The following is a 10,431-nucleotide window of genomic DNA, read 5'->3' as shown; positions in this document are numbered from 1 at the left end:
TCCGAGATCATGCGAAATTACCGGGCGGTCGGGTCCCAGAGACCCGATCAGCCTGGTATCGCCGCAGATCGCAAGGGCGATTTCCCTTGCGATTTGCGGCTATCGCCGACATGGGGGGCCTACATGGCCCCCCTCGGCGTTTGCCCTGGATGCCTGCTGAAGGATTTCAGCAGGCATCCAGTTCCGATCTCTGCCTGGCACGTGGCAGAGACCAGAAAACGCCAGGGCGTATGGATACGCCCTGGGTCCTTAAGGCCCAGGGTGTGAGGGCGTATCCATACGCCCTGGGTCCTTAAGAGGTTAAAGGGGTATTCCAGGCAAAAACTTTTTTATATATATATCAACTGGCTCCAGAAAGTTAAACAGATTTGTAAATTACTTCTATTAAAAAATCTTAACCCTTTCATTACTTATGAGCTTCTGAAGTTAAGGTTGTTATTTTCTGTCTAAGTGCTCTCTGATGACACCTTTCTCGGGAAACGCCCAGTTTAGAAGAGGTTTGCTATGGGGATTTGCTACTAAACTGGGCATTGCCCGAGACAGGTGTCATCAGAGAGGACTTAGACAGAAAAAAAACAACCTTAACTTCAGAAGGTCACAAGTACTGAAAGGATTAAGATTTTTTAATAGAAGTAATTTACAAATCTGTTTAACTTTCTGGAGCCAGTTGATATATAAAAAAAAGTTTTGGCCTGGAATAACCCTTTAAGTCCCAGGATGCCCTTGGTCCTAGTGGGGTTAAAAGGTCAAAAGATTAAAATATATCAACTAAGAAGACACTGTGAAATACGGGGATATCCTCGGCAGGCCTGGAGAAATATTTTTCTAAAAGATGTTTCTATGTACTTGATGTATTTCTAGGTGTATATTAATATATATCTATATCTTTATATATATATATATATATATATATATATATATATATATATATATATATTTATATATATGTCAAAGAAGAAAGCCGCACTCCTAAAGCGTGAGTAGGTGCCTCCAGCTAGGATCCGGGTCCAGGATTCTGCATACGTAGTTCCAAGGAAAATGCTGTGGCACTCAAGGTATGGTGAAAAAATGAAAACTATTTATTCATCCCAAATGTGCAAAGAGCAACGTTTCAATGGTCTCACACCATCATTATCAAGTGGCATTTTTTCACCATACCTTGAGTGCCACAGCATTTTCCTTGGAACTACGTATGCAGAATCCTGGACACGGACCCTAGCTGGAGGCACCTACTCACGCTTGGAACTATATATATATATATATATATATATATATATATATATATATATACACACACAAATCAAAAAATATGTTGCAGTCTCTTGTAATACCTTTTTTATTGGACTAACAGAATTTTGTAGAGACAAGCTTTCAGGAGTCCTCCCTTTATCAAGTCCAATAGACACGGACTAATGATCAAAGGACTTGATAAATTATCAGGGAGGAATCCCGAAAGTTTGTCTCTACAAAATTCTGTTAGTCCAATAAAAAAAGGTATTACAATCTGCATCACTGGACTAATATGGCTACTCACATTTACTATACAGATATACACATACCTGAAGATGGTTTAGAACCCTGTGATGTCACACATGCTTGTGATGATGTCACCGTAAGCTGTACAAGGAGGTGCGCGCCGGCTGCAGTCTCTTCAGTGTGTTTTGCATTCACAACCTGTGGTGCAAAGTGTTAGAGAGTTTCTATTTGCGATAGAGAATTCAAAATTTTGACCGTTCCTTGTCTGAAGAGAGAACCACAAGGTAAGTCTCAGCCTCTTCTATTCATACATACACAGGGCTTTTTGTTTGACAGTTTTTTTTAATGCTGTTGTTTTTTTTTTTTTAGCAAAATAAAACAAGAAATTAATTTCCAAAAGAAATAACAAAAGTTATATTTCTCATAGCATTGTGACAATACTTGGCTTAGGCATTAAACATAATAAAACGCACAGATAGTATCATGACCAGAGCTTTTTCTTGCAAAACTGCTAAAATGCAATTATGCCCAAAAAAGCCCCCAAGAAAAAGAGTCCTAATTCATGAAGTTCTAAAAGATATAAGTCTATGAGAAAGATTTGGTGGTGTAGTAAAAGAATAACAGAAAGATTAGGGCAGAAATATAATATTATATAATAGAATTCTGTGTGTACTAACAATAGAAATACTCCGGGTACTCCGAAAGGGAAAATTTTCAAATCAACTAGTGGCAGAAAGTCATATAGGGGAGGGATAGATCCCAATGAGGTGGGGTAGGTTCATTATTAGTAAATGTATATAGCGGGATAGCCCAATTGTATCTACAGTATGAAGTTCACCTGGCCCAGTGACCATACAGCCAAGCCCTTATAATCCACCATTACTGGGACAGATTCAGGGTTATCAGATATTACTATGACCGGAGAGGTTCAGGTTTATCAGATATTACTAGGACCGGACAGGTTCAGGGTTATCAGATATTACTAGGACCGGACAGGTTCAGGGTTATCAGATATTACTATGACTGGAGAGGTTCAGGTTTATCAGATAATACTAGGACTGGACAGGTTCAGGGTTATCAGATATTACTAGGACCGGACAGGTTCAGGGTTATCAGATATTACTAGGACCAGACAGGTTCACGGTTATCAGATATTACTAGGACCGGACAGGTAAAGGGTTATCAGATATTACTAGGAACGGACAGAATCAGGGTTGTCAGATATTACTAGGACAGGACAGGTTCAGGGTTATCAGATATTACTAGGACCGGACAGGTTCAGGGTTATCAGATATTACTAGGACCGGACAGGTTCAGGGTTATCAGATATTACTAGGACCGGACAGGTTCAGGGTTATCAGATATTACTAGGACCGGACAGGTTCAGGGTTATCAGATATTACTAGGACTGGACAGGTTCAGGTTTATCAGATAATACTAGGACCGGACAGGTTCAGGGTTATCAGATATTACTAGGACCGGACAGGTTCAGGGTTATCAGATATTACTAGGACCAGACAGGTTCACGGTTATCAGATATTACTAGGACCGGACAGGTAAAGGGTTATCAGATATTACTAGGAACGGACAGAATCAGGGTTGTCAGATATTACTAGGACCGGACAGGTTCAGGGTTATCAGATATTACTAGGACCGGACAGGTTCAGGGTTATCAGATATTACTAGGACCGGACAGGTTCAGGGTTATCAGATATTACTAGGACCGGACAGGTTCAGGGTTATCAGATATTACTAGGACCGGACAGGTTCAGGGTTATCAGATATTACTAGGACTGGACAGGTTCAGGGTTATCAGATATTACTAGGACCGGACAGGTTTAGGGTTATCAGATATTACTAGGACCGGACAGGTTCAGGGTTATCAGATATTACTAGGACCGGACAGGTTCAGGGTTATCAGATATTACTAAGACCGGACAGGTTCAGGGTTATCAGATATTGGTAACCTCAGGGAAGATGTCTCCATATAAAACACTTATAGAGAAGCGTCTTCTTCTGAGGCTGCGATGGTCTTAGTGTTATCTTGTGGTTCTGTGCTGGACATTTCTGTTCTGTATGAAGGATCTATTGTATAATGACAGGAATGACGACATGTTGTCTAATGTGTTCACTTATCTCTCTCTCTCTCTAGTGTTTTCAGGCTCTGACCTGTGACCATGGCCTCTCCACAAGACCCATTGCTGAAGGAGGAGGAAGAAGCAATGGAGGACCATAGTGATATGGATGTAGAAAAGGGCGATATCCCTGAGAGGCAGAACCTGCCATCTCTAAGCATGATGTCCACCGCACGTTCCATCATCACCGTAGTGATTCTCGCCTTTGTTAATTTGCTCATCTATGCAAATCGCTCCAGCGTGGCGGGGGTGCTGCCTTATATACAGAAAGCATATGACACCAATGCTAGTCTGTCCGGCTTATTGAATACATTGTTCATTGGAAGCTACGTGCTGGTCGCACCAATTGCCGGATATTTGGGCGACCACTGTAATAAGAAATATACTGTTTGCGCAGGAGTCATCGTTTGGCTGAGCATGACACTTACCCTGTCATTCATCCCTGACGGGTACTTCCTGCTCTTCCTGCTGACGAGTGGACTGGTTGGAGCCGGAGAGGCGACTTTCTGCACCATCGCCCCCTCCATCATTGCAGACCTTTTTACAAGTGACCAGCGGACCCGCATGCTGAACGTGTTTTACTCCGTCATACCTGTAGGCTGCGGACTAGGATACATCATCGGGCCCAAAGTGACTGATGCAGCAAGGGGCGATTGGCACTGGGCGTTTCGGGTCACCCCTGGCCTGGGCCTCATAGCTGTGGCTTTGATGATTTTGGTCACAAAAGAGCTTCCAAGAACGACTACAAACGGGAAGAAGAACAACAAATCCCAGAAGTTTGCCAAATGGGCGACAGATCTGAAAAAACTATTTAAAAATCGAAGCTTCATGTTAACCACCATGGGATCGACGGCTGTATCCTTCATAGTGGGAGCCATAGGTGTATGGGGTCCGTCATACCTGACCCACGCACGAACACTCCTACAAGAGAAGGACCCTTGCCGTGCTGAACCGTGTGACTATCACGACATCCTAATATTTGGTGTGGTTACAGTCGTTTCCGGCATTCTGGGAGTTGTAGCAGGGACGGAGATAAGTAAAAGATATCGCAAATCCAACCCACGGGCGGACCCGCTTGTGTGTGGATGCGCGATGATGCTCTCCGCCCCTTTTCTTCTGTTGGCATTGACTTTTGGCAACATCAGCCTCGTTGCCACCAACATCTTCATCTTCATCGGAGAGACGCTTCTGTCAGTAAATTTCACCCTCATATCTGACATTATACTAAAAGTAGTAACTCCGTGGAGGAGATCTTCAGCCCTGGCCGTGCAGATGACAATCTATCACCTCCTAGGTGACGCCGGCAGCCCGTACCTCATCGGCCTGATATCTGACACCTACGAACGAGGATATGCCAAATCCCCTCTTCTGAAATACCGCAGCCTGGAGTATGCCCTCATGACCTGCACCATAATGGCAGTCATCGGAGGGGCCTTCTTCATGGCCACGGCCCTATATATCGAGAGAGACGAAAAAGAAGCAGAGATGGAATCAGAACCTCCGTCATCCTCCTCCTCCTCACTGCTTCCTGCCGATGAGGACCGCGCTTCAGACTGAGGAATAGTCATTGCTTACCTTTATCTCGTTTACTTGATTAAAAAAAATTAAGAAAAAAATAACTGCACTTGTTCTATTTTCCACTTTACCCCTTATTCTCTGTTTGTGTATTACAAACACAATGTTATTTTTGCTTCTATATACAAGTATGAAAAACATCCCAATTTATAAAACTAATCTCTCTACGTAAAAGGCGCATTACTGAAATACTTTGTGTGCTTGCCCAAGCAACTATGCAAAGTGAGCTTTTTTTTTTTTTTTTTTGTAAAAGTAAAACTATGTAAGAAATGTAGGAATCACCCTATAAATTGCATGTTTCTTTAGAGTTATTCACAGAACAAATTGTAACAGGTACTTTACATTCTTTCAGTTTGTGATCAGTGAGGCTGCCTTCAGGGTGTTCCTAAAAGACCCAGCATCTTTTACTTTAGTCTGAAAACTAGCAGTACAAACTAATAAACATTTAACCTTTATGACCACTGACATATTTGACAGCCTTAGGAGGTCTGTTTATATAAAGGAGCTAGATAGTGACTTACTTGGGCAGAGGAGTCTTGGTATTTTTGAGGGGAGTTTTGCAAATATTATGTTAAATGGTACCTGTCACCATCAATTAAATGTAATAAATTATAGATTGGCCTATTTTAATAATTTTTCCAATATATTTTTTAATACAATTTTTGTGTGTTAAATTAACCCTTAAAAGCTTGTCCACCAGGTGTCCTCCTTTTGGTCCTGCCTGCAGTTCTGAATGCAGATTGTCTCCTGCAGCAGCATGGCAGACACAAAAGTCTGAAAATGTAGATGGGATTTCAGCTCAGCACAGTGTATTGAGTGTATGGAGCTAAATATGTCAGCTCTCTTTTCCTTTGAGCTGAGCTAGACTGTAGAGCAGGCATTCCCAACCAAAGTGCCTCCAGCTGTTGCAAAACTACAACTCCCAGCATGTCTGGGCAATCAAAGGCTATGCGGGATATTTCTGCTTTCTTTTGCAGCTGCTGAGCAGAGCTCAGAGACTGTAGAGTTCAGTGCTTAGAGTTAAGAGGTGTGTGTATGGTCTCAGCCAATTACAGCTCATCGCACACTGAACTGCTCTAGGCTGTGTGTAGCAGAGTAAGGGAGTAAGTTCTCCCCAGTAGGGTTTTAGATGATGTAACACCTGCTTGGTAATGCCCGTTCCAACTCTGTGGAGCTGACTAAGACTGAGCAAAATATACAGCACAATATCAAACTAAAACTAAAAAATAATAAAAATGAATGGGAACTGGGAAGATTAAAAAAAAGTATCCAAATCATGACAGGCATTCTTTACATATGCATAAGAAAGTGCACTTTTATGTAAGTGATCACTGACCCACTTATACTACATGTTTACATGAAGACCATGTGAGAAATACACCTGCATAGCACAATAATAGAAACCTGTTTGGGTAACAGGGTGTAAACATCCTAAAAACCTTTAGTTTAGAAAATGTGAACACAGGAAAGTGCAAGATCTATGTAATGGATCAACATACGGCGACTATCCACTTCCTCTAACCAATGAGCTAGCAAGTCCAAAACAAAAGGTTGGTTGCCACACAATGTAGCCAGCGATGTGACTGATAACTGTTTTAGATATATCAGTTTGCTTGGACATGCGACCAGTCTGCAGCCAGGACAAAAGTGGCAAGAAACCAGATTCCAGCTAATTGAATAATGCTTTAGCAAGTGCGTTCTTCCTTTCCAGTCTATTAAGTGGAGAATGTTAAGTGTCCGGACAATAAGTCTTTGAATTGAGGCTCAACAGTCAACGCATCAATCATGGTTACAACACAAGAGCCAAATTAGCAGCGTGTCAAGGTGATGTGTATACAGATGTTACAGAGGGTTAAACAAATACAAGAATAAGAGGAAGGATGTTTGTTTTACAAGAGTCTTTGCTCTTAGTATATGTGATACCCACCTTTTATATATCACCTTTGTGAAGCTTGTAGCTGTTACATTTAAGCAGATTATTGGGGACGTAGTGATCTGCTTGACCTCAGAGAGTTACCTGATATAAAATAAATCAACTCTAATTTAATAAAGTCAGTCAATTTTGAAATAGATGATGTCTATGTAATGTACTGTAAATTCATTAAAAAGACGGTCTAATAGCAACGTTAAAGGGAACCAAGAAGCACATTATAGCATATATAATGATTGACAACACGTTATATATATGCTAAAATCTTTATCCTCACCATCCCTAGGGGACGTTTTTGCCTCCAGGGATGGTGAAGATATAAAGTCATAAAGTCCCTGGGCCCCGTCATCACTAAGCAGACGGAGCAGGGCAATGATGCAAGCCGTCAATCAAGATGAGGGAGCGGGACCATGGCCGGAGCGACGGGGACCCGGTTAGTATAAGTCAACGCCCAGGGGACTACTTACCATATATACTCGAGTATAAGCCGAGTTTTTCACGAATTTTCGTGCTTAAAACGCCCCCCTCGGCTTATGCTCGAGTGAACTCTCCGCCTGTGAATCCCTATCAGTAGTCTTCAACCTGCGGACCTCCAGATGTTGCAAAACTACAACTCCCAGCATGCCCGGACAGTCATCGGCTGTCCGGGCATGCTGGGAGTTGTAGTTTTGCAACATCTGGAGGTCCGCAGGTTGAAGACCACTGAAGGGATTGACAGGCGGTGATGATGAAGAGGGGGGGATGATGATGGGGTGATGATGACAGGCGGTGATTATGACAGGCGGTGATGATGAAGGGGGGGATGATGACAGGGTGATGATGAAGGGGGGGATGATGACAGGGTGATGATGAAGGGTGATGATGAAGGGGGGGATGATGACAGGCGGTGATGATGAAGGGGGGATGATGACAGCTTGATGATGAAGGGGGGATGATGACAGGGTGATGATGAAGGGGGGATGATGACAGGGTGATGATGAAGGGGGGGATGATGACAGGGTGATGATGACAGGGTGATGATGACAGGCAGTGATGATGAAGGGGGGGATGATGAAGGGGGGATGATGACAGGGTGATGATGACAGGCGGTGATGATGACGGGGGGATGATGAAGGGGGGATGATGACAGGGTAATGATGATGGGGGGTGTTAATGATGGGGGTCTGGATGATGACAGGGGGGATGATGTATTTTCAACCCTAGGCTTATAGTCGAGTCAAGAACATTTCCTGGGTTTTTGGGGTGAAATTAGGAGCCTCGGCTTATATTTGGGTCAGCTTATACTCGAGTTTAGACAGTAATAAATTTATATCTTCAACATCTCTGGGGGCAAAAATGTCCTATGGGGATCGTGAGGATAAAGATTTTAGCTTATATAACGTGTTGTCAAACATTATGTATGCTATTATCTGCTGCTTGGTTCCCTTTAATCATGAGCATTATTAAACTACTTATAATGATATTTATTTATTTATTGAATTGATATACAGCATACCACAACTCCGGACCATGAATATTGTGGATTGCTGAGCATGCGCTCACTCATACTGTAGTGTACTGTAATAAACAGTGTTTGTAACAAAAGTACAGTAAATGAATAGAAAACAAACATAGCTTTTGGATCAGTAAGGGAGGCATAAATCTGGTGACATGTCCCCTTTCTCTGTTGAATGATAAGCCAGTGCACACAAGGAAGGCATTGGCATAGCAGCTGGACAGAAGACAAGCCTGGCTGCTGCATTAGAGATAGATTTTAAGTTTTGGCTCCAAAAAGAGTGGATGGATTCTAAAGATGTTTTTGAGATGCAGGTGACATAAGCATGCAAGCGACTGAATATAGGAAATATATAGAACAGATCTGAGTCTAACACAACCCCATGACAGCGGGCATGCAACCTAGGGGTTCTATTGGTACCACACACTGAGATGGAAATAGCAGGTTTAGGTAGAAGAAGTTCAGTTCCAGAAAGAATTTGTTTCACACATAGAGGATATGACTGGAACAGCAGTCTCCGCAATGATGTAGAAATTCAGGTGTGATGTTACAGAAAGAGGTATATAACTGGGTGCCAATATTTAAAGGGGTATTCCAGAGAAATAAAATGAATGCCCAGAGCTCCGAAACAAGCTCCCTGCTACCCCTCCTGTTTGTTCTAGAAAGAGGAGAGCAAAGGGGTTTTGCTTTCTTCTTACTAGGTTGCAAGCCTTTCCATACCTTCTGCTTTTTTACAGTAATCTTATTCAACCTCCATCCCTTCAGCTACATCTTATTGAAGGAGTAGACAGTGCCAGTGTACAGCTGCATCACATATGATATCTCTATAGAGTCAGGGCTGGTTTTAGGCTTAGCGTGGCCCTAGGCAAAATCATAAGTGGGGCCCCTAAAGTCGTAATAGTGCACTAACCAGATTTGCACATTTTTGGTCACTTCAATTACCATAAAAAATATCTAAAAAGCAACTGAAGTCCCATCAAAACAAAAATGGTACTGATAAAAACTACAAATCAAAGCGCATAAAATGACCCTCATACATCCCCATATACAGATAAATAAAAGAGTTATATGGATCAGAATAGTACAATTTAATTTTTTTGTATAGTTCCCCCACATTAGGTTGGCAGTATAGTTCCCCCACATTAGGTTGGCAGTACAGTTCCCTCATATTAGGTGCAGTACAGTTCCCCCACATTAGGTTGGCTGTATAGTTCCCCCACATTAGGTGCAGTACAGTACCCCCACATTAGGTGCAGTACAGTTCCCCCCACATTAGGTGCAGTATAGTTCCACCACATTAGGTGCAGTACAGTTCCCCCACATTAGGTGCAGTACAGCCCCCCCCCACATTAGGTGCAGCACAGTTCCCCCCACATTTGGTGCAGTACAGTTCCCCCACATTAGGTGCAGTACAGTTTCCCCACATTAGATTCAGTACAGTTCCCTCACATTAGGTTGGCTGTATAGTTCCCCCACATAAGGTGCAGTACAGTTCCCCCCACATTAGGTGCTGTACAGTTCCCTCCACATTAGGTGCAGTACAGTTCCCCCACATTAGGTGCAGTACAGTTCCCCCACATTAGGTGCAGTACAGTTCCCCCCACATTAGGTGCAGTACAGTTCCCCCACATTAGGTGCAGTACAGTTCCCCCACATTAGATGCAGTACAGTTCCCCAACATTAGGTGCAGTATAGTTCTCCCACATTAGGTGCAGTGTAGTTCTCCACATTAGGTGCAGTAAAGCTCCCCACATTAGGTGCAGTACAGTTCTCCCCACATTAGGTGCAGTATAGTTCTCCCCACATAAGGTGCAGTATAG

General features: G+C 42.8%; 1 protein-coding gene across 1 annotated transcript; it reads left to right on the top strand.

The window, feature by feature from the left end:
* The first annotated feature begins 1,649 nt into the window (after positions 1-1,649).
* Positions 1,650-5,205, top strand: LOC130272637 (protein spinster homolog 1-like). Its single transcript, XM_056518472.1, has 2 exons — positions 1,650-1,760; positions 3,629-5,205. Exon 2 carries the CDS (start codon positions 3,654-3,656, stop codon positions 5,166-5,168), a length of 1,515 nt encoding a protein of 504 aa, XP_056374447.1. The 5' UTR covers positions 1,650-1,760; positions 3,629-3,653; the 3' UTR covers positions 5,169-5,205.
* The last annotated feature ends 5,226 nt before the right edge of the window (positions 5,206-10,431 follow it).

The sequence above is a fragment of the Hyla sarda genome, chromosome 5, assembly GCF_029499605.1.
Source record: "Hyla sarda isolate aHylSar1 chromosome 5, aHylSar1.hap1, whole genome shotgun sequence".
Classification (NCBI taxonomy): domain Eukaryota; kingdom Metazoa; phylum Chordata; class Amphibia; order Anura; family Hylidae; genus Hyla; species Hyla sarda.
Note: the sequence above shows the minus strand (reverse complement) of the source record. Positions and strands in the feature narration are given on the sequence as shown.